Here is a 25,102-nt window from a genome sequence, read left to right as displayed (position 1 = left end):
TTATTCATATCCTGCCTTTTCCCCAGACCAAGGCTCAAGACCATGGGTAGGCAAACTAAGGCCCGGGGGCCGGATCCGGCCAAATCGCCTTCTAAATCCAGCCCATGGACCGTCTGGGAATCAGCGTGTTTTTACATGAGTAGAATGTGCCCTTTTATTTAAAATGCATCTCTGGGATATTTGAGGGGCATAGGAATTCGTTCATTCCCCCCCCCCCAAAAAAAAAATAGTCCGGTCCCCCACAAGGTCTGAGGGACAGTGGACCGGCCCCCTGCTGAAAAAGTTTGCTGACCCCTGCTCAAGACGGCTCCCAGATTAAAATACAAAAACACAGGTAAAACAGAAGAAGCTAAGAACATAGAAAGGATAATCATTAAAAAACACACACAATTATACAGTAAAAGAATTAAAACAATATATAAAAATCTATTAAAGGTATAAAAGCTTCATAGTACCATCCCTTTTCTTTAAAAAAGTCAGCTGCTGAAGTCACAGGTTTGGTCCCCATTTGGGACAGCTGCATATTCCTGCTTCTCAGGGGGTTTGACTAGATGATCCTCAGGGTCCCTTCCAGCCCCACGATTCTATGCCTCTATGCCTTTTGTAATAGAAAGGTCTTTCTTCACCTGCTGGCAAAGGGACATCAAGGAGGGAGAAAGTCTAACTGCTCTAGGGAGGGAGTTCCAAATTGTATCATCTTTCCAAAGGCTTGTTGCCTTTGATTCCTTCTCTGCTGTCACAAGTACAGAGTTTTTCTGAGTGGTGATCGGCCTTCTGTCGTCTAGCTAAATGGGCCAGCCCCCCCCCCCGAGTTGTGTGCCATAGCACTGTGACCCCATCGCCCCTAATATAGTAAAAATAACCAGGCAGGACAAAGAATGTAAAGGTAAAGGTAAAGGTAAAGGGACCCCTGGACAACCAGAGCAGCGCATGGAAATGCTGTTTACATTCCCACTGGAGTGGTACCTGTTTATCTACTTGCACTTTGACGTACTTTTGAACTGCTAGGTTGGCAGGAGCAGGGACCGAGCAACAAAAGCTCACTCCGTCGCGGGGATTTGAACCGCCAGCCTTCTGATTGGCAAGACCTAGGCTCTGTGGTATAACCCACAGCGCCACCTGCGTCAAATAGGCCACAACTTTATTGATTACGGATGCGAAAGGTGTGGCATAGGCACTGGATATACCTTTTCACACTCCAGCCCTTCTGCTTGGAGTGTTCCCAGGGCAGACACAACTGGGGAGTCCTATGACCTTCATCAAATAGGGGTACCCCCAGAGGGGTCCCCATCGAGGAGTGTTCTGGCCCTAGCACCCACCTGGGTACCTGGACAGATGCGACTCCTCGCAGATCCCATTATTGGGATATCATTTTCCATGAAGGGGCAGGCAGAGGCTGCAACCTCCCCTGCAACCGAGACTAAGGTCCACTAGTCCAGAGAGGGCTCTTGTACCTGGTTTCTGTTTTGGGGTTTCCCTGAATGGTCATCTGGTCGGCCACTGTGAGATGCTGGACTAGAAGGGCAGGCTCTCCTTCGGTTCTGAACTTTATTTGTCCCAAGTGTTTTCTGGCATAGCTGTCAACTTACAGATTTGAAAATAAGGGACCAGCAGCCTTGAAAATAAGGGATCAGCAGCCAAAATAAAGGATTTTCCGAACACAGGTATGTTCAACTTCTGAGCCCCTCCGAGCCAAAGGCAGAAAGCCCAGCCAGCAGCCAAACGAAGCCTCAAGCGGTGGTTCCCACAGCGCAGCAACCCAGCAAAGGGGATGCAGCAAGGAAAACCACCGTCACCTCTCTGCTGGGAAGCGCTGAGCAAAGGCGAGTCCCCAGGCAACGCGGCATAAGGCATGCAAGCTCCACCCCCTCAGTCGTTCTTAGACTCTTTATTGGATGAGCAACGCAGCCAAGAAACACAGTTGGAGCCTCCCTCCTCCCTGGCCGACAGGGAGGGAGGGAGAGGAGCTGCTTCCTTTGAAACCCGGGAAATTTAAGGAACATCATCAATAATCCCTTATCACGGGACACGGCGCTGGGATAAGGGACTTTCCCACCAAATAAGGGATGGTTGACAGCTATGTTTTCTGGCGAGCCCTGGAGATGCAGGAGGGCAAAGGGAAAACATGCCTTTCCTTTCTCAGCGTGGAATGAAGGATCTTGGGTATTTGAGGCCTTTGAGGCAGGAGAGGCAGCGGATGTCTCTTTGGCCCCCGAGAACAAATGGGGTCAGCGATGCTCAGCTCCCCCTCCGAAAGGCCCGGCTCCAGCCTCCCTTTCTTCTTCTTCATGAAAGTTTAATGCTTGTACCTCATTAATGAGCTCCCCAGAAAGCAAGACTCCTGCAAGCTCTGGATCTATTAAAATGCATCCAGGTCCCTGCCGGTCTCAGGCAGGGCAAGAGCAGGGGGGACTCGGGAGGATTAGCCAATCAAGCCTGCTTTACATAGATCCCTGCACTGATGCTCTTGCAAAAGGGCAGCTTGGATTCAGGCTCGAAAGCTGGAGGAGGAGGGGAGATGCGTTCCCTGCTGTTCCTTTCTCCTGTGCCAGGTTAAGGATAGGGAGATGGGGAGGGGTGTGTGGCCCAGGGTTGGTCCAAGACATTTTAGCACCTGAGGCAAACTAAGAAGTGGTGTCCCTCACCAGGGAAGAAGGAGTGAAGTTCCACATCAGGAACAAGGAGGAGGTGGTTGTGGGAATGTTCAGGGATGCAGGAGAGGATATATTGTTTGATTATAGCCTTTCCAACTTGTGTAAACAAGTTCCACAATTTAGCAGAGTAACATTCTCCATTTTAAACTTGCAGCGGATGCGTTTGCTCAGGCTCGCTAAAGCCTCTATAATAACTGTTCTGGTATTTCCCCCTTATTCCCTCATAAAAGATAAGACACAACAGTCTTCTATAAAAGTATTAAAAGTGTTTACTCACATTCTGTTCACAATCGGATCCCAGAAGGCAGACTTAGCTTAGAAAAGTAACATATACAGTGGTACCCCGCAAGACGAATGCCTCGCAAGACGGAAAACCCGCAAGACGAAAGGGTTTTCTGTTTTGGAGGCGCTTCGCAAGACGAATTTCCCTATGGGCTTGCATCACAAGACGAAAGCCCATAGGGAAATGCTGGCGGTCGGGAGCAAAGACTTTCGCCCACAGCCGGCCTTCAGAAGAGGACCTCTTCTGAAGGCCGGCGGGGGGCAAAAGTCTTTGCTCCCCCCCGCCTGCCTTCCCCCCCGCCTGCCCCGGGCGATCTTAAAATGCTGGCGGGCGGGAGCGAAGCGTTCGCTGCCGACCCCCAGCATTTTAAAATCTCCAAGGGACAGCAGAGAAGTCTCTGTCCCGGGGAGATTTTAAAATGCTGGGGGTCGGGAGCGAAGCGTTAGCTGCCGACCCCCAGCATTTTAAAATCTCCCCCTGTCCTGGGAAGGTTTTAAAATGCTGGGGGTCGGGAGCGAAGCGCTGCCGACCCCCAGCATTTTAAAATCTCCCCGTGTCCCGGGAAGGTTTTAAAATGCTGGGGGTCGGGAGCGAACCGCTGCCGACCCCCAGCATTTTAAAATCTTCCCGGGACACGGGGAGATTTTAAAATGCTGGGGGTCGGCAGCGCTTCGCTCCCGACCCGCAGCATTTTAAAACGCTGTTCCGAAGGGGGGGGGCAGGGACACCTGCCCCAGCCGCCCCACTTCGGAAAGCTGTTCCGAAGTGGGGCGGGGGGGCGGGGACACCTGCCCTAGCCGCCCCACTTCGGAAAGCTGTTCCGAAGTGGGGAGGGGGGCGGGGACACCTGCCCCAGCCGCCCCACTTCGGAAAGCTGTTCCGAAGTGGGGAGGGGGGCGGGGACACCTGCCCCAGCCGCCCCACTTCGGAAAGCTGTTCCGAAGTGGGGAGGGGGGCGGGGACACCTGCCCCAGCCGCCCCACTTCGGAAAGCTGTTCCGAAGTGGGGAGGGGGGCGGGGACACCTGCCCCAGCCGCCCCACTTCGGAAAGCTGTTCCGAAGTGGGGAGGGGGGGCGGGGACACCTGCCCCAGCCGCCCCACTTCGGAAAGCTGTTCCGAAGTGGGGAGGGGGGGCGGGGACACCTGCCCCAGCCGCCCCACTTCGGAAAGCTGTTCCGAAGTGGGGAGGGGGGCGGGGACACCTGCCCCAGCCGCCCCACTTCGGAAAGCTGTTCCGAAGTGGGGAGGGGGGAGGGGACACCTGCCCCAGCCGCCCCACTTCGGAAAGCTGTTCCGAAGTGGGGCGGGGGGCGGGAACACCTTCTGAAGGCGGGCGGGGGGCGAAAGTCTTTGTCCCCCCTGCCTGCCTTCCCAGGGGCTTTTAAATCGCCCCGGACAGCGGAGAAGTCCTCCGCTGTCCGGGGCGATTTTAAAATGCCGCCCGCCAGCATTTTAAGATCGCCCCGGACAGCGGAGAAGTCCTCCGCTGTCCCAGGGTTTTTTAAAATGCTGGGGGTGGGAAGAAAAGCCCTTGTCCCCCCCCCAGCCTTCAGAAGAGGTCCGGGGACAGACTGTCCCCGGACCTGGTCTGAAGGCGGTTTCCCTAGGAACGCATTAATTGATTTTCAATGCATTCCTATGGGAAACCGTGCATCGCAAGACGAAAAAACCGCAAGACGAAGAGACTTGCGGAACGAATTAATTTCGTCTTGCGAGGCACCACTGTACCTGGAAACTTTCTCATAAGGAGACAGTCCCTTTGTCCTCTCTTGGCTGGCCAAGAGAGCATCTTTGGCGAAGCAGATGTTGCTTCTTCGATGCATGTAGTCAAAGAGAGAGGTGGTTGCCCTACCCTGTGCTTTTGTCATTACCTGCACAGGTGAGGCCACGCCCACCTCTACTCACATGCAGAGGAAGTCTGTCCCAGCCCAGAAGGAAACAGGAAGTTTACTGCTGGCTGGACAAACATTCCTCCCCATGTGTAAACATGTTCACTCTAGGAATGTAGTACTTGACTGCTCTTGCGTTTCACATCTTGTGTTTCACGTGTTTCATGTTCTTCAGATATCTGAAGAAGTGTGCATGCACACAAAAGCTCGTACCAATAACAAACTTAGTTGGGCTCTAAGGTGCTGCTGGAAGGAATTTTTATTTATTATATTTGTATGTGTCTGCTTGGTACATTTATGAACAGATCACCTGCTGCAGCAAGAGGTACATTCTTGCATCGCTTTGCCTCATGGGTGGGCCAGTGCTGGTATGACTTGCCACCTTCTCCCTCTTGCAACATCCGACAGAAGAGTCTGCCAGTTCAAGCCAATGGGGACCCATCTAATCTGGCACCCTCTTCTTACAGTGGCCAACCAGATGCCCCAAAGGGAAACCTACAAGCATGTTTGGCGCACAGGAGCCCTCTCCCGTCCTGCGGTTTCCAGGCATAGCTGCCTCTAACTGTGGAGACAGAGCAGAGCCTTTGTGGCTAGGAGCCATCTATAGCCTCTCCTCCATGAATTTGCCTAATCCTCTATTAAAGCCATCCCAGTTAGTGGCCACCACTGCCTCTTGTGGAAGGGAGTTCCACAGTTTAACTATACGCTGCATGGAGAAGGACTTTCTGTTGTGGCTTTGGGAGCTCTGCATCCCCCAGCCGTAGAGGGCTGGTGGCATCAGCTTCAGCAAAAGGAACCGAAACGTTACTCCCCTCGCAGAGAAAGCTGGTTTGAATCAAGAGCAGATGGCGGATGAGGACAGGCTTGAGTTCAAGGCAGGCACGTGGGAGGGGCGCCCCTTTCACTTGCGTGTCGTCTCATGCTTTCCCTGGTCTGACTTTAATTTTACGCTGTATTAGAACTTGGCACCTGACACATGTTAACTCTATCATGAAGTCTCCAAACAAACCCCTGTGTTGCAAAGAGAACGTCAACAATGTCTAGGCAACACGATGACCATATACATACGTAATAGACAATCTTTATAGAATTCCTTCAAACCATAAAGAGTGGGTGGATATAGAATGCTTCAAAAACCCATCTTATTTCGAATGAATGAATGTAAATGAAAATATCAAATGCTGTGGAACAGTTCTCATGTAATAATGTGGTCATTCAAAATAAGATGGGTTTATGAAGCATTCTATATCCACCCACCACACTGATGAAGAGTTCTGCGAAACAGTAGTCAATATCCGGAATCACTGTTCAGCGTTGGACATCATATTGGCTGAATACACAAAGCTTCACAGCTTGTCTTTCATCGTACAAAGCTTGGTAGCTCACTTCATTTAAAGATTTTCAGAGACTTGAGACTGAAGATTTCATTTTGAACTCTTTATGGTTTGAAGGAATTCTATAAAGATTGTCTATTACGTATGTATATGGTCATCGTGTTGCCTAAACTCTATCAGGAGAGCGGCTAACTGGCTCTGTGCAGTGAAGGAAACTGGCTATTGCAGGAGAAAGGAACTGGGAGCACCAGCAATTCCCAGTAAGCTCTCTTCCCATTAGGCTCAGTGGCTTAGGGTGGGGAGGGCCCAGGCACCATAATAAGACTGGCATGGAATGACTAATGATGAATGTGAATGGAAGCAAGAAGAACTACCGGCAAAAGAAGAATGGAGGACGAAGTTGAGGGACTATGCAGAATCAGATAAATTAACAGGAAGGATTCGAAACCTGCGGGATCAGAGATTCTTAGAAGACTGGAGTAAATATATGAACTATTTGAAAAGTAATTGTGATGAACAGATTACGCTAGTTGGACAGCTAGAAGTTTTGTAAGGTGGATTGTTTGAAATATTGCAAGAAAGAATAGGAAGAGAATTATTAGTTAAGGACAATTAAATGTAATACAGAAATTAAGAAATGCAGAATAAGTGATAAAGAACAGAAAATCATCAGAGGTGTTGACGGAAGTCTAAAATATTGTACAAGGTGAGAAGTTATGTTGTATGACTGTTGGAACCGATATGTTAAAAAAATCATATATATATATATATATATATATATATATATATATATATATATATGACTAATGATGAATGTGCTCCTACCATAAGAACATATGAAGAGTATCTGCTGGATCAGGATTTGAGCAATAGAGCAGCTCTCCTTCCTGTGGATTCCAGCCACTAGGATTAAGAAACATTGCTACATCCAGCTGTGGAGGCAGAGCAGAGCCACCTTGGCTAACGGCCTTTGATAACCTTTTCCGCCGTGAATTTGTTTAAACCTCTTTTAAAGCCGTCAAGGTTGGTAGCCATCACTGCCTCCTGTGGGAGCGAGTTCCATAGTTGAACTTTGTACTGCATGAAGAAGGACTGCCGTATTTTTCCATGTATAAGATGACCCTTTTTCTGGTTTACAGTGGTAGGGTAAAGGTAAAGGGACCCCTGACCATTAGGTCCAGTCGTGGCCGACTCTGGGGTTGTGGCGCTCATCTCGCTTTATTGGCCAAGGGAGCCAGCGTACAGCTTCCGGGTCATGTGGCCAGCATGGCGAACCAGAGCAGCACACGGAAACGCCGTTTACCTTCCCGCTGGAGCAGTACCTATTTATCTACTTGCACTTTGACGTGCTTTCGAACTGCTAGGTGAGCAGGAGCAGGGACCGAGCAACGGGAGCTCACCCCGTCGCGGGGATTCGAACCGCTGACCTTCTGATCGGCAAGTCCTAGGCTCTGTGGTTTAATCCACAGCGCCACCCATGTCCCTCGGTTTACAGTGGTACCTTGGGTTAAGTACTTAATTCGTTCCGGAGATCCGTTCTTAACCTGAAACTGTTCTTAACCTGAGGTACCACTTTAGCTAATGGGGCCTCCCGCTGCTGCCGCCACACGATTTCTGTTCTCATCCTGAAGCAAAATTCTTAACCTGAGGTAGTATTTCTGGGTTAGCAGAGTCTTTAACCTGAAGCGTATGTAACCCGAGGTACCACTGTATTTTGTGTGTGTGATAAATTGAGGGTCGTCTTATACACGGGTTAATATGCTAAGTAAGTGAGGGCTGGTGCTGCGGCGGAACAGGGAAATGTTCGGAGAGGAGGCTGCTTACCCGCTCTCCCCGGCTTAGGAAGAGAATTCGGTGAGTGCCAGTATGCAATGTATTACAGCACCAGTTCCATCAGCCAGAGTGGGTGATCATGGAAAAGCCGCTCAACAGCTCAGCGAACTTACAAAAGAAGCTTGAGGGCTCCCAAAAATATATAGAATATATATAGAAGTCTTATACATGGGGTCCTGTTATATACAGAAAAATACGGTATTTTCTACCTGTCCTGATTCTTCCAAAGTTCCTTTTTACTAGATGCCTGCGAGTTCTAATTTTATGAGAATGGGAGAAAAGTGTAGCTCTATCTACCGTAATTTTTGCTCTATAAGACTCACTTTTTTCCTCCTAAAAAGTAAGGGGAAATGTGTGTGCGTCTTATGGAGCGAATGCAGGCTGCACAGCTATCCCAGAAGCCAGAACAGCAAGAGGGATTGCTGCTTTCACTGAGCAGCGATCCCTTTTGCTGTTCTGGCTTCTGAGATTCAGAATATTTTTTTTCTTGTTTTCCTTGTTTTCCTCCTCCAAAAACTTGTGGTCTGGTGTGTCTTATAGAGCGAAAAATACTTTCTCTGTCCCAGGCATCATTTTATAAACTTCTGTCAAGTCACCTCTTCCTTGCCTTTTCTCCAAACTGAAATTCCCCCAAAGCCGCAACTTTTCTTTACAGGGGAGTCCCTCTGGCCCCTTGACCATCCTGGTTGCCAAAGGCAAGGAAGATGCTTTGAAGACTCAGGCCAGCTTGTGGCAGACTGGAAACATCTGGAACATCTGGAAAGGATCTCTGAGGTCAGAGATTTGTGCGCTGGAGTGAAGCTGTTGCTCAGGGAGGCCTTGTACCTCAAGCCAGCTTGCTGATCACCACCGGAGGCAGCACATGCTGGGGCGGGGAGCCAGGATGGGTGCATGCTGTCTCTGAATGTAGCTGTGGACCTCTTGTTGTTGATGTGTGGCCAGAGGAATGGTGTGGCCCCAAAAGTTGCTTGCACAACTCTCATTCAGATTATGTGCTTCACTGAACTTTGTTGAAAAATGAGTATGTTGTGGAAAGAGAAATCCATTCTACAACCTGTTGCTCCAACCCCTTGATCCTTTTAGTTGCCTTTTTCTGATGCTTCCCCCCCCCCAAACCACAAGTCCAGCCTGTTAACCAGATCACCTCTTTCTATCTGCTCCTTGACAAAGAACTCCAAGAGGTTCTAATAGGTCCATGAGGTATGAATGACATGATGGCTGAGGTTCTGGGTGGCTATGGAGCAGACTCAGGGAGCTGGAGAGCCAGTGTGGTGTAGTGGTTAAGAGCGGTAGTCTCGTAATCTGGTGAACTGGGTTCGCGTCCGCTCCTCCACATGCAGCTGCTGGGTGACCTTGGGCTAGTCACACTGCTCTGAAGTCTCTCAGCTCCACTCACCTCACAGAGTGTTTGTTGTGGGGGAGGAAGGGAAAGGAGAATGTTAGCCGCTTTGAGACTCCTTTGGGTAGTGATAAAGCGGGATAATAAATCCAAACTACTCTTCTTCTTCTTCTTCTTCTTCTTCTTCTTCTTCTTCTTCTTCTTCTTCTTCTTCTTCTTCTTCTTCTTCTAGACAGAAATCCCAGCTTTCATTTTTCCTTGCAACCTCCTCTGTTTATGCCAATATTTGGTGATGCAGGGCAGATGCTGAGAATCCAACTGCAGTTGGCAGGAGAGGATTTTCCACTTTGGGTGGGTGGGTCATATTTCTCCACTATAGAACACATACATGACCCAGCCCAGCTCAGTGCTGCAGGGTTAATGGCAGCTTCAGACGTGCCTTGTTCCTTTCTTCTGGTGCTTCTGGTGGAGCAAGGCGGGCCCCTGCGGCATGTGGAGTCTCCCTGCTGCCCACCTCTGTCCAATTTCAGCTGCAGTTTCCAAGAAAACCCTTGAGAAAATGAGCAGAGGAACCCCTCCAGCGATGACTGCGAGCTGGAAGAGGCTTTCATTCAGCTCTGCTGCATTTTCTACTTTTGTCCAGTTCTGCATTTTCAATTGTGATTTCCCACCTTTCCTTTTAAATGATGCTCTGTTACTCTTGTTGTATGTTGGCCTGCGGGACGCGGGTGGCGCTGTGGGTTAAACCACAGAGCCTAGGACTTGCCGATCAGAAGGTCGGCGGTTTGAATCCCTGCGACGGGGTGAGCTCCCGTTGCTTGGTCTCCGCTCCTGCCAATGTAGCAGTTCGAAAGCATGCCAAAGTGCAAGTAGATCAATAGGTACCGCTCCGGCGGGAAGGTTAACGGTGTTTCCGTGCACTGCTCTGGTTCGCCAGAAGCGGCTTAGTCATGCTGGCCACATGAGCCAGAAGCTGTATGCCGGCTCCCTCGGCCAATAAAGCGAGATGAGCGCCGCAACCCCAGAGTCGGCCATGACTGGACCTAATGGTCAGGCGTCCCTTTACCCTTATATTGGCCTGCAAGCTTCACTGATGGGCACCCTAAAAAATCTTTTGACTAAATAGTTTAGTCAAATAGAATGCTGTGCTGGTGTCAACCCTTGAGGGTCTCAGTGTTACCCAAATTGGGCAGGGGATGCTAAGAAGCAAGGGGGTGGTGGGGGAGGGGTGGAAGGTGTAAATGACTATCAGACTTTGAATAGCTGGTCTCGCTGGATCAGTTTTGTTGAATCAATTAAATGAAATACTTTTAATTGGCTTTTGAATAACTGCAATTAATTGTTACTGTTTTGAATTTTATTGTGATATTACCTTCCTTTACGGGTTGTGCAAAGTGATGTTCTGAACAATGTTTTTTTGGGAGCCACAGAGTTAGTGGGTCAGTGCTTCTGTGGTTTGGTGAGAGGGAACAGCTGGATGGAGGGGAAGGAAAGGGATGGGGGGGCAAGCCCCACAACAATGCTTCTGTGCCAGTCCCTTCTCTCTCGCTTGATTGCCCCTTCTGAGCATTTTAGAGGTACCTATGCCAAATCTCCCAGGTGCACATCCTTCAAATTGGATCAGAGATGCATGTAATCTTGGACCCAGATGCCATGCTTGGGAGTTCTCCTTCTCGAATGGCTGCAACCTGCTGTTCCCAGAGCATAGATAAGAATCCCACCTGCTGCAAAAGGACCCCAGAGAGCAGCTAGAGGAGGGGTGCATGTCTCTCTAGCACATCTCAAAGCACCAAGGCCACAGATCACCCAAAGTGCACATTATAAAGGACCCATCTGGAAGCGCCCAGAGAACCCTGTGGTGCATGATGGAAGATCTAGGACAGATAAAAGAAAGGTCTTCTTCAGACAGTCCCTAGGTAAACTATGGAACTCCTTGCCACTGGGGGAAGTGATGGCCGCCAACTTGCATGGCTTTAAAAGAGGATTAGAGAGATTCATAAAGGAGAGGGGCTACTGGGGGCTCCTACCGCCTTCTGTCGGGACACGGGTGGCGCTTTTTGGGTTAGACCACTGAGCCTAGGACTTGCCAATCAGAAGGTTGGCGGTTCAAATCCCCGTGACAGGGTGAGCTCCCGTTGCTCTGTTGCTTCTCCTGCCCACCTAGCAGTTCAAAAGCATGTCAAAGTGCAAGTAGATAACTAGGTACCGCTCCGGCAGGAATGTAAATGGCGTTTCCGTGCACTGCTCTGGTTTGCCAGAAGCGGCTTAGTCATGCTGGGCACATGACCCGGAAGCTGTATGCTGGCTTCCTCAGCCAATAAAGCGAGATGAGCACCGCAACCCCAGAGTCGGCCACGATTGGACCTAATGGTCTTTACCTTTACTGCCTTCTGTCAAGAGCTTGGGTGTAACATTCAACTCCTCTCTTTCCATGGAGGCACGGGTTGCAGCCACAGCAAAGGTGGCATTTTCCCATCTCCGCCGTATCAAGCAGCTGGTCCCTTACCTTTCTTGCCCTGATCTGGCCATGCGATGGTCACCTTCAGGCTTGATTATTGTAACTCACTCTATGCAGGGCTGCCCTTGAAGCTGACCCAGAAACTCCAGCTGTTGCAGAATGCCGCAGTGAGGCTCCTTACAGGGTCCTTGCCACGGGATCACATTCATCCAGAGATTTACCAACTGCACTGGCTCCCGGTGGAGTACAGGATCAGGTTTAAGGTGCTGGTTTTGACCTTTAAAGCCCTATGCGGCCTAGGATCCACATACCTACGGGACGGCCTCTCCTGGTATGCCCCACGGAGGACCTTAAGGTCCACAAATAACAACACTTTGGAGGTCCTGAGCCGCAAGGTGGTTAGATTGGTCTCAACTAGGGCCAGAGCCTTTTCAGTACTGGCCCTGACTTGGTGGAACGCTCTGTCACAAGAGACTAGGGCCCTGTGGGACTTAACACCTTTCCGCAGGGCCTGCAAGACAGAGCTGTTCCACCTGGCCTTTGGTTTGGACACCGTCTGACCCTTATGCTTCCCTCCCCTTATGGTCTTGATCTATGGGCTACTCTTAAAATGTGGCTGCATTTTAAATTGCATTTTAACCTGTATTTTAAATTGGTCCCCCCCATTATGTTTTTACTGTGATTTTATTGGTGTTAGCCGACCTGAGCCCGGCTCTGGCAGGGGAGGGCGGGGTATAAATAAATTTATTTATTTATTAATTATTATTATTATTATTATTATTATTATTATTATTATTATTACCCATGATAGCTATGTTGTACCGCCACAGTCGAGGGCAGCAATGCTTCTTCATACCTGTTACTGGAGATCACACAGGGAGGAGGCTGGACTAGGTGTGTCCTTGGCCTGAAGTAGCAGGCTGTTCTTATGCACAGTAACCCCTTTTTCTCTTCTTCCGGGACAGGGATGGATTCGACTGCCAACGCCAAAAGCAACCACTGCCTCGACGCGGCCAAAGCCTGCAACCTGAACGACAATTGCAAGCGCCTCCGCTCGAGCTACATCTCCATCTGCAACAAGGAGATCTCCTCCACGGAGCGCTGCAACCGCCGCAAGTGCCACAAAGCCCTGCGCCAGTTCTTTGACCGCGTGCCCCACGAGTACACCTACCGGCTGCTCTTCTGCTCCTGCAGGGACCAGGCGTGCGCCGAGCGACGCCGACAGACCATCGTCCCCCATTGCTCCTACGAGGACAAGGAGAAGCCCAACTGCCTGGAGCTCCGCAGCCTGTGCAGGTCGGACCCCCTCTGCCGGTAAGGACTGCCTCACTGTGAAGCTGTAGCCTTATTGGACTTTACCAGTTGGTAGGGTGAGCATTGCTCCTGGACGGGAGGAAGGAAGTCAAATGACACCGAGGGTTGGTTCAGAGAAAGAGTTTATTCTGCTCTCCGGATAGCAGAAGGTACTTGCGTGGTCAGCTCACAGCAGGTCCAAAGAAATGAAAAATTTCATGCAGCATATATATCCTCCAGGCACCCTCTCCCCCCTTCCCCAGGAATCCAGCCACGTCAGCTTATACACGCAGGTTGACATCACAGATGTTCCTGCTCCGGTACTTTTAACCATAAAAGGGTGTTCCTCTTCCTGTACTCTTGACCATATAAGGGTATTCCTGTTCCAGCACTCTTAGCTTGGGGTAAGAAGGTCACCAACTCTCCTGGCGCTGTTCCAGGACTAGACCTGTGCGTCAGAGTGTGGTCAGGACATAAGATAAGACCCAGATGTGCCATCCCTGCTCTACTGGAACAGTCAAGGCCATACACTGCCGTCACGGACTGATAAGGGAGAGGGCTTTGAGCACTTGTTTATACAGCTGGGTTTCTGTTATGCATTTGCCCAACAGCTCAAGTTAATGCATTTTAGAAATGCTCCCTTGGAGAAGGAAAAATGCGGATTTTGGGTCAGTTTCAAACTGACTGCACAGAAACCCATTCCTTCAAAGCCAGGTTTCCTAATGGCAAAGCCCCTGGGGCTCATGAATGGTTTGTGAAATTTGGGTTTTGTTATGAGCAGAGTTTTCAAACGTGGGAGAAGATACCTAGGAAGGAAGGCCTTGAGCCCTGGAGTTTATTTCCAAAGGAAGGTCACTAAGGAAAACAGGCTCGGCATCCTGGGCTCACCAATGAAACATTCCTTCCAGAAGCACCTTAAAGACCAACTAAGTTAGTTCTTGGTATGAGCTTTCGTGTGCAAGCACACTTCTTCAGATACAGATGAGTGTATCTGAAGAAGTGTGCATGCACACGAAGCTCATACCAAGAACTAACTTAGTTGGTCTTTAAGGTGCTACTGGAAGGAATTTTTTTATTTTGACTATGGCAGACCAACACGGCTACCTATCTGTCAATGAAACATTGTCATTGTGGTCCATTTGTGGCTCTGAGTTTTGGGTGTGTGTGGTTTTTGATGGAGTCTCCAGCATCTCTGATGATGGATTGCTTTGACGCGGTGATTTGGGTGAATGCTGCGAGTGTTCTTGGGGAAACCATAGCTGTCAACTTTCCCCCCTTTTAAAGTAATAGTAATAGTACCACTCTATTCTGTTTTGGTCCAACCCCACCTGGAGTCCTGTGATTGACAAGCTGGAAAGGAGGGGTACCAAGGTGATCAAGGGTCTGGAAGCAAGAATTGTGAGGAACAGTGGAGGTAGCTGGCAATGTTTAGCCTGGAGAAGAGAAAACTGAGAGGCGATTGGAGAACAGTCTTCAAATATCTGAAGGGCTGTCATGGGGAAGACGGACAAGCTTGTTTTGTGCTGCTTCTGAAGGTAGGAGCCAAATGAAAGGATTCAAGTTACAAGAAAGGAGATTCTAACTAAACACGGGGAAGAAATTTCTGACCGTTAAGAGCTGTTTGACAAGGGAATGGACTTCCTTGAAAGATGTTGTGCTCTTCTTTCTTAGAATTTTTTGAACAGAGGTCAGGGATAGTTTAGCTGTGATTCTTGCCTTGCCGGGAGTTGCACTACATGGCTCTTTTGGTTCCTTCCAGCTCGACAATTCTATTACTCTAACGCAGATGGAGTGCTGTTGGGGAAGGCGACAGTGCTGGCCATGCTGGTTCATCCCTCATGTCTGCCACTGTGAGACAGGATGGGGATCCTGCCAATGATCTGGCCCCAATGGACCAGGCAACCTGGAGCTGACTTTGCCAAGAATACAGGCCTGCTTAGGAAGGCAGGGCAAGGGAGCTGGTCTAGGCGCATGTGTCTGCGTGTTTGTGGGGGTGGGAGGGCACGTGATGCTCTGCTAGGGCTGGACACAGGGGCAGGGATGTGTCTCAGGAGATCAGGGAGAAAGAAATTGCAAGTGATGTTGAAAAAGGAGGTGTCAAAGTGCTGGCCAAGGGGGAAACATCATTAGTGCTAGACTTGTCTCCCTGAATTTCGGTCTCTTGCTCTGCCCTGTCTCTCTGGTTTTGTCTCTCTGTCTCTCCAGCTGCCAGAACTCCCCCGGCAGTCTAATCAGCTGCCAGGGCAATATTCTCTTCCAAGGGCCAATGGGCACTGCTGATCCTTGTGTGCTTCCCCTTGCCCCCTGCTAAATGCTGGGTACAAAGGCAGGAGGCGGGGGAAGAAACTCTGAGCTGCTGGAATGGCTAGTGGATGAACTACAGCACATAGGAACATCCAAAGAGCCCTGCTGGATCAAGCCAGCCGGGCTCATCTAGTCCAGCTGTTCTCCCAGCAAGCAACCAGATGCTTCACTGGGAAGCCCACAAGCAAGACCTGAACACAAGAGCCCTCTCCCCTCTTGTGGCTGATATTCAGAACCATAGTAGCCATCGAGAGCCCTCTCCTCCATGAATTTGTCCAAACCTCGTTTGAAGCCATCCAGATGGGTGGCCATCATTGCCTCCTGCAAGAGTGAGTTCCACAGTTTAACTCTGCACTGCATACATAAGTCCTTTTTAAACATCTGCATTGAACCTTCCAACATTCAGCTTCACTTGATGTCTGCGAGTTCTAGGGTTATGAGAGAGGGAGAAAACATTATTCACTTTCTCCAAGTCATGCATAATTTTATAAACTTCTATCATGTCACCTTTTACTCTCCTAAACTAAATTAAAAAGTCCCAAGCACTGCAATGTCCCTCCCTCCCTCTTGCTCTACTCTTTTCTAAACCGAAAAGGTCATCTTATTTCTCAGGATCTCCCATGATTTAAGGCCATCATAATGATAATAGATAAAAGGGACGCGGGTGGTGCTGTGGGTTGAACCACAGAGCCTAGGACTTGCTGATCAGAAGGTCGACGGTTCGAATCCCCACGATGGGGTGAGCTCCCGTTGCTCAGTCCCAGCTCCTGCCAACCTAGCAGTACAAAAGCACATTAAAGTGCAAGTAGATAAATAGGTACCACTCCAGCGGGAAGGTAAACGGCATTTCCGTGCGCTGCTCTGCTTCACCAGAAGTGGCTTTGTCATGCTGGCCACATGACCCGGAAGCTGTACACCGGCTCCTTCGGCCAATAAAGTGAGATGAGCGCCGCAACCCCAGAATCGGTCACGACTGGACCTAATGGTCAGAGGTCCCTTTACCTAATGATAATAGTAGAGAAAGGTCTTTTGTGGGCCTGGGAAATGGTGTTTGGAGTAGAACTGGGCTCGGGCCCAACAAGTGCCCAGGAATGGGGAATCCCTGGCAAAGCCTCACCCTGGAAGAGGGATGATTCCTGTACTCAAGGTGGCCAGCCAAATCCCTGTGGGAAGCCTGCATGAGTGCAAGAGCGTAAGAACACCAGAAGGGACTGCAGGATCGGGCCAATGGCCTCTCTGGTCCAGCATCCTATTCTCATAGTAGAAACCCAGATGCCCCAAAGGGAGACCCACAAGCCTATGGGAAACTTGCCCCAGCTTGGCCCTGACTGCTCAGTAGGAATGTTGGGCAGCCACCTCACCCTCCTGCTGCCCAAGAAAGACTCCCTGGGCATGGACAGCATCGGTTGCTTGGTGTTTTAGGCCTCCTCTGCACACTCTTAGGTGGATGCTAGGCTAATCAAGCAACTATAGTGGTACCTCGGGTTACAGACACTTCAGGTTACAGATGCTTCAGGTTACAGACTTCACTAACCCAGAAATAGTACCTTGGATTAAGAACTTTGCTTCAGGATGAGAACAGAAATTGCACGGCGGTGGCATGGCAGCAACTGGAGGCCCCATTAGCTAAAGTGGTGCTTCAGGTTAAGAACAGTTTCAGGTTAAGAACGCACCTCCAGAATGAATTAAGTTCTTAACCCAAGGTACCACTGTATTGTCCTGTTAGTTTCTTTCTATACATTAGAAGAAGAAGAAGAAGAAGAGTTTGGATTTGATGTTCCGCTTTATCACTACCCTAAGGAGTCTCAAAGCGGCTAACATTCTGCTTTCCCTTCCTCCCCCACAACAAACACTCTGTGAGGTGAGTGGGGCTGAGAGACTTCAGAGAAGTGTGACTAGCCCAAGGTCACCCAGCAGCTGCATGTGGAGGAGCGGAGACACGAACCCGGTTCACCAGATTACGAGTCCGCCGCTCTTAACCACTACACCACACTGGCTCTTGAGGTTAGCTCTGCTGTGGAACTGGGAGCAGTGAATTCTGGATGGCAAAGGGGACCACCGAAATAGATTAGGAACCAACCAGGCCATTCTGAAGGGAAACTTGTTTATGGAACATCCAGCATTGATATTAATGCACCTTTCACTTTGTTCCTCCATTAACAGCATTTGCACAAGGCTTATGGGGATGGGGCCCCTCAAAGGTACTTTCATTGTCCCATGTGGAATGACTTCAGAAGGGTTTCCCCTGGCATCTGGTGGGCCACTGTGAGAACAGGATGCTGGACTAGATAGGCCCCCATTGGCCTGATCCTGCAGAATATTCTGCTCCAGTACAGGATAGATTGCCGCGTGTCAGGATGTGGTCAGGGGGCTACCTGAACTTTTCTGAGTCTCTTCTGCTTTGAGGGAGAGCCTTCCTTGGCACCTTGGACAGTTCCATGCAGGGCTCTGCCTGCAGGCTCCATAGAAGCCTAGGTGTTGTTTCAGCCTCTGCGCTCCAAGGCTGAGTCCTGAATAAGAGCTGCAGCTCTCTCTCAGTGGCTTGCTCTGTCTTTGGTGGCAGAAACTTCTTCAATTACAGCAGCCTAGCTGGCTTTAGCAGTTGTTGAGCAGAGCAGGAGAGATGATGGTTTCGCTGGGGCTTCTGAGCTGGATTCCGAAGAGGGCAGCTTGGCTTCTGTGGCTGGAGAGGTCCTGGCACATTGGGATCCTCTTGCCCAAGTGCTTTGGGAAGCTGAAGCTGGTACAGAATGCTACTGCCCATTTATTATCTAGAATGGCAAGACAGGCTCATATTTCATCAACAAAATGACCTGGCCCAGTTTCAGAGGGTTGGTACTAATGTACAAGTCCCTGAATGACTAAGAGCCCAGTACTCGATGGAGCATCTTGCCCAGTGCTGACCAGCTTGGGCGTTAGGAGCTGCGTGGGTGGGGTGTCTGCTGGTGGTCCGTCCCCCCAGTGGCGTAGCATGGGTTGTCAGCACCCGGGGCAAGGCAAGTAATTTGCGCCCCCTAACCCGTGGATTTGCGCCTCCTAACCCGTGGATTTGTGCCCCTAACCCTAACCCCCAGATGTTGCGCCCGGTGCGGCCGGCCCCCCCTGCACCCCCATGCTACGCCACTGCCCCCCCATTGAGGATGGTCTGAGGGCGGGGGCTTCTTGGTGGCAGCATCCTGTTTGTGGAATTTATTCTCTCTGTAGGTCAGGTTGGCTCCTCCCCTGCCCAACTTTATTCAGATGCCAGCAAAGTACATTTATGTTCTGGCAGGCTATTGGGACAGGATGCCTGCAGCACTTCGGATTGTGATAGGCTGCTTAATGGCATTTTTATGGCTGTATTTTTAGTCTGTGCTTTCAGGAGTCATTTATTGCTATATTTTATACATTGGTAGCTACTCTGGGCTCTACATGAGGAGCAGCGAGATAAGGAATGAAGGATAATATGTATGTATATAAATCAGCCCAGAAAAGATGACAGCGGAAGTGGAGGAAAGTGTAAAAGAGAGCAAACTGGGTGGGCATCCTGGTATTTTAGGGTGGGCCATTGTTTTCTGTGATTGGCAGAGGTTACTGCCAGGAGGGTCAGGGCACAAGGGGACCAAACCCGAAGGCTTGGTGGGAAAGGGGAGGGGCATAGATGTATAAAGGGGGAGCATTGCAAACCCAAGAGGGCAGCAAGGGGAAAGGGAAATTGGGTGGCTGAAGGCATTGGAGAAAAGAACACAGGTCGGAAGTCAAAAAGCATTAGGAGTGGAGTCTACAGAAGCCATCATGGCCTCTAAATAATGGACAGATGGTCACTGTATGCACCTTGACCTGCAGTAGCAGCTCTAGTTGGACTGGGGGCAAAGAAAGTCCTTCTTCACAAAGCACATAGTGAACCTGTGGAACTCTCTCCCACAGGAGCTAATGATGGCCACCAACCTAGATGGCTTTTAAAGAGGATTTGGACAAATTCGTGGAGGAGAGGGCCACCAATGGCTACTAGCCAGGATAGCTATGGTGTTTCTCCACAGTCGGAGGCAGCAATGCTTCTGAATACCTGTTGCTGGAAACCGCAGGAGGGGAGAGGGCTCTTGTGCGTGAATCCTGATTGTGGAGTTCCCAAAGGCATTTGGTCAGCCACTGTGAGAAGCAGGATGCTGGCCATTGGCCGGACCCAGCAGGTGCTCTTCTTATTTTCTCATGAAACATGCAGTGCCAGGTGCAAGAGACCACGTGGAAGGCGCTGCTTGGCTGTTCTTGGGGAAAATGATGCTCATTCCTTCGGCTTTTGGGTGGCGCTGTAGTCTAAACCACAGAGCCTAGGACTTGCCTTTCAGAAGGTTGGTGGTTCGAATCCCCGCAACTGGGTGAGCTCCCGTTGCTCGGTCCCTGCTCCTGTCAATTTAGCAGTTCGAAAGCACATCAAAGTGCAAGTAGATAAATAATGGCGGGAAGGTAAACCGCGTTTCTGTGCATTGCTCTGGTTCGCCAGAAGCGGCTTAGTCCTGCTGGTCACCTGACCCGGAAGCTGTACGCTGGCTCCCTTGGCCAGTAAAGCAAGATGAGCCCCGCAACCCCAAAGTTGTTCGCAACTGGACCTAATGGTCAGGGGTCCCTTTACCTTTAAGTGATGGGTGCTGTGCTTGTGCTGGAGGAGACTCTTGAGAGTCCCATGGACTGCAAGAAGATCAAACCTATTCATTCTTAAGGAAATCAGCCCTGAGTGCTCACTGGAAGGACGGATTCTGAAGCTGAGGCTCCAATGCTTTGGCCACCTCATGAGAAGAGAAGACTCCCTGGAAAAGACCCTGATGTTGGGAACGATGGAAGGCACAAGGAGAAGGGGAAGACAGAGGACGAGATGGTTGGACAGTGTTCTTGAAGCTACCAGCATGAGCTTGACCAAACTGCGGGAGGCAGTGGAAGACAGGAGTGCCTGGCGTGCTCTGGTCCATGGGGTCACGAAGAGTCGGACACGACTAAACGACTAAACAACAACAAAGTGATGGGACTCCAGTCACAACCAAGAACACCGCACTTACCACCCCAATAACAACCTAGAGACAAGATAAGGTTTCTGTGGTAGGAGGACAGCAGGTAATTAAACCTCCAACCCAAGAGCTAATAGGCAAAAAGATGAGCTGTAATTGGAGAGCCTTTAAAGAGAGTTGTTTTTCCCTCCCTCCCCCTTACTGTTATCTCAAGTGCAGGAGGACATCAGAAGAAAGGAGGCGGGGAGCGGGATGCCCCTTATAGGACTGGGGTTAAACTGCTAATGCAACCAGGGGGGGAGAAATGAAGAATGGGAACTTGGCTAGCAGGGGAAAGGGTAACTAACACTGTCACTCACTTGTACAAATCTTTGTTGGGTGTTGTTGTTGTTTTTTAGAAGATACAGTAGGTCGGCTGGCCACCCGTCAGGGATTCTTTATTGGGATTCATGCATTGCGAGGGGTTGGACTAGATGAGCTTTGGGGGTCCCTTGCCACTCTACAATTCCATGATTCAGCCTCCCAATGACCCGCTTTTCATTAAAGCAACAGCCAGTAAACCGCCCCCCCCCATGCATTTGTATGTCACGTGCAGTTTGCCACCCCTTGGGACCTTGGCTGGGAGTGGGGGAAAGCCCCCACCCCAGGGTGCCTGGATCCGGCTCCCTATCCCCTTGGAATGGAAAAAGGTGGTAGGAAAAAAGGAGCAGCACCCCCTCCCTCTGCTGGCACCCTCGTTCCCCTCTGTGTGGCTTTTCTTGTCTTCCCCGCAGCTGCGGGGATTTCTGACAGACTCTTTGCACCGCGGCGCTGATTGTACCGGACAGGTTTTAGCTTCAGAATATAAAACCTTTTTCAAAACCATAACCTCAGCTAAGGGGAAAGAGGAGGGGAAAGGATGAAAAGAGCTGATTTCAGCAGCTGCAGTTTGCTGTATTTTTTCATCTTGCATCAGCAAATCAGGACCACAAATAATCTGGTCTTAACATGCTTCACTGAGTGCTGCCTCGGAAGAATTTCCCATCTTCTACAAAGGCTGTGTTTCCACCGTCTCCAGAGGCAAGGAGAGACCTTCATTTTTCATTGGGGTTCTTCCTTCAATTCCGACTCTCTTTTCCACACCCTCCAACAGAAAACCTCGAAAGAGGAGAAGATGCTCATTAAATGAGCTGACTCTGAGAGCATCTGTGTTCCAAGTGGGACGCTTGCTTATTTATTTTTTTATTTTTACCTGGACCCAAAGAGCTTCACACCCTCGGCAGCAATGGGCAAAATGTCATTTGGTAATACAGTAGATGCATCTCTGGATAAAAACCACAACCAGAGCAGTTCGGCCTTCTCATTACACTACATAATGAGAAGGGCTTGGAGCAGCTGTTCACAGGTCCAGGTTTTAGCCAGAGAATAGGCAGGGCAGGAGAGGAATCAGAATTGCCTATTAATCTGTGGAAAGGAGGGGTTCAGAAATGCTTCCTAGGGAAAGAGCCATATATTTGTGGTGTTGAGCTCATCATCTGGAGTTCCTTAGCTCAACAGTCACTTCACTTTGTGGGAGTTGAGCCCAATGTGACTGGCCAGATTTTCTAGCGTGTCTAACAATGCAATGTAATTCTTTCCCTGTTATGTTTTCTCATGCATAACCAAGGTTGGGGGTTTCATCCAGTCGTAAGGCTTCCCCCGCCTTTATCGCTTGGTAAAATGGTTGTCAGGGACGCGGGTGGCGCTGTGGGTTAAACCACAGAGCCTAGGACTTGCCGATCAGAAGGTCGGCGGTTCGAATCCCCATGACGGGGTGAGCTCCCATTGCTCGGTCCCTGCTCCTGCCAACCTAGCAGTTCGAAAGCACGTCAAAGTGCAAGTAGATAAATAGGTATCGCTGTAAGGTAAACGGCGTTTCCGTGCGCTGCTCTGCTTCACCAGAAGCGGCTTAGTCATGCTGGCCACATGACACGGAAGCTGTACACTGGCTCCCTTGGCCAATAAAGCGAGATGAGCGCCGCAACCCTAGAGTCGGCCACGACTGGACCTAATGGTCAGGGGTCCCTTTACCTTTACCTAAAATGGTTGTCTGGATCAATAAACCATGGCAGGTAATACCTGTTCACGTGCCACAGGGATCCATGGTTAATGGCTTACCTTGTATGCTTTGCTCTCATGGGAAAACAAAGCTTGAACTCAGGCTTAGCATTATGTTGGTATTGTAAGTCATAGAAATGACACACCCACACACCCACAACCATTTCTCTCATGATAGAATGACATTCAGCTGACTCACCCTTCACACAGGACCACAACCTCCCCTGTAATTATATAAATAAGAATACTGTCCATGTAGTTAGATGGGGAAATGTCAGCTTTCCTTGGTCCCCATTAGGGAGTAATGGGGGGGAAGGGGCTGTGCTGAATGGAAAGTGCCCCACAAGGGGGAGGTGACCCTGAGCCTCCCTCTGATTGGACATGTTCTCATGACATCCATATATACCTCCCCCTGACCTGAGCTTCATTTTTCAAGGGGGTGGGAACACGTTCATCCCTGCAAGCATACTGTTGTGGGGTTTTTTTGGGGTGGTGGTGGTGAAGGTCAGTCAGGATGATGCCTAAGTTTAGACCCTCCAATTCTTGGGGGCAGCAAGGGTCAGAATCTAATAAAGGATTCTATTGTTGAAATAGATAAGTTTCTTGATATGACAAAGAGCTTAGGCTGGCCATTTAAGTGTCCTCATCAGCATCCCAAAAGAACAAGCCAGGTTGCAAGAGCTACAACTAAGTGATGGGACCCTCCAAAGCTAAGGGATGGGTTGCTCCTCACCTAGCTGCTAGGCAGGAGAACAAATAGCCAGAGTAGTTTGTGGGAGCTGAGCTTTTGGAAGCAGGCTAGAAGCAGGATACACAGAAACCTGCTTGCTCTGTGCTGGAGCCAAAGCTGTGATTAATGGAGAAGAAAGATCTGCTGGGGTATTGATGCTGTGAACCCCTTCATCTTATGCTCAGTATGTCGGTGTAAACAAAACCACATACCCTAAAGATGCAACAGGCTGTACTGACCTTCATTCCAGGGAATCTGAACCCTGGCTAAGCATGCAGGAGCCCTGGAGTCTCTCATCGCTCAGAGACGGGGGCAGCGTGGAACAATACATCTGGGGGAATTGAGGCTCTTCGATTAGCTCTGAAAGTGAAATAAGGCTGGTGACTTTTTCTTAGGGAATCATTGATCTCAGCTGGCTGATATTCAGCTCCAAGGCTTGCTGGGGTCGTGCTTTGATTCGGGAATGTATGAATGGAAAGATAATAAAATGGAAAGCTGCCTCCTTCTCCCCATCCCCAGCTGTGTCGTCCCCCCCAATCAAAGGAGCTTCTGACGATGGTGAAGATGTGAGAAACCGTCTATCTATCTCTCTATCTCTGAGCCCCAGCCCATTCTGGGGAAAGCCGAAAGAAGCCTTTTCAGTTCTGCGGCTCCCTTTCCTCAAGGCTAACCACCATCTTAACACAATAATAAGTCAATCCTCACTGAATAATTAAACAGAGAACTTTCATAAGTATTGACTTAACGTGACAGCAAGTCTATATCGACTCGGGGCTTGCTTATGTAAACACAATCCTGTGTTCGGCTTAGTTAGCAGTTCAATGGGATAGAACCTTCCTTCAATTAAAATCAAATGATGCATGCCCTTAATTCTTCCCTTCCCTCGCTAGGTAATCATGGCCTCTGAGCACAGGTGAGGGGATGCCACGGGGAGGGGACTCCTCTTCAAGTTGCATTTAACCGCTGTGAATTAAAAAGAAAACACGGGCTCTTAAGTAGAAACAACATCACACCAGCAAATACCGAGGTGGGATTTGAAAAGGAAGTTTTGCTAGTGGAACATAAGCCTTTGAGCACAATCCCCCTGGTGGGTGCATTGAAATGTACCAGAGTGATGGAAGATGCTGCCGAGGACCTCCCATTGACTTCAACAAGTCTCACCATGCAAGGAGATGTTCTCTGGGGCTGGCTGGCTGCTGGTTTCTCTGACCCAGCCCTGGCTGGCCTCCTAAGTGAGATGTTGTTGTTGTTGTTTAGTCGTTTAGTCATGTCCGACTCTTTGTGACCCCCTGGACCAGAGCACGCCAGGCACTCCTGTCTTCCATTGCCTCCCACAGTTTAGTCAAACTCATGCTGGTAGCTTCGAGAACACTGTCCAACCATCTCGTCCTCTGTCGTCCCCTTCTCCTTGTGCCCTCCATATTTCCCAACATCAAGGTCTTTTCCAGGGAGTCTTCTCTTCTCATGAGGTGGCCAAAGTACTGGAGCCTCAGCTTCAGGATCTGTCCTTCCAGTGAGCACTCAGGGCTGATTTCCTTCAGAATGGATAGGTTTGATCTTCTTGCAGTTCATGGGACTCTCAAGAGTCTCCTCCAGCACCATAATTCCAAAGCATCAATTCTTTGGCGATCAGCCTTCTTTATGATCCAGCTCTCACTTCCATACATCACTACTGGGAAAACCATAGCTTGAACTATACGGACCTTTGTTGGCAAGGTGATGTCTCTGCTTTTTAAGATGCTGTCTAGGATTGTCATTGCTTTTCTCCCAAGAAGCAGGCGTCTTTTAATTTCGTGGCTGCTGTCACCATCTGCAGTGATCATGGAGCCCAAAAAAGTAATTGAGATAGACACCCACAAATATCCACCTGCACTCTATGGCCCCACTGTGGTCTGATCCAGCACAGGTGGTCATGTTTTTAAAAGATAA

At 49.7% G+C, this 25,102-nt stretch overlaps 1 protein-coding gene across 1 annotated transcript in view; it reads left to right on the top strand.

Annotated features, from left to right (window-relative positions):
- The window catches only part of GFRA2 (GDNF family receptor alpha 2), a 92,008-nt gene that overhangs the window by 33,346 nt on the left and 33,560 nt on the right, over positions 1–25,102 (top strand). Inside the window, exon 4 of the mRNA XM_081203130.1 lies at positions 12,757–13,105. Within this exon, the coding sequence (XP_081059256.1) occupies positions 12,757–13,105 (349 nt within the window). The remainder of the gene's footprint in view (positions 1–12,756; positions 13,106–25,102) is intronic.

The sequence above is a fragment of the Podarcis bocagei genome, assembly GCF_964188305.1.
Source record: "Podarcis bocagei genome assembly, chromosome: 7".
NCBI lineage: Eukaryota > Metazoa > Chordata > Lepidosauria > Squamata > Lacertidae > Podarcis > Podarcis bocagei.
The sequence above is the reverse complement of the archived record's forward strand: the minus strand, read 5'-3'. Positions and strand labels throughout refer to the sequence as shown.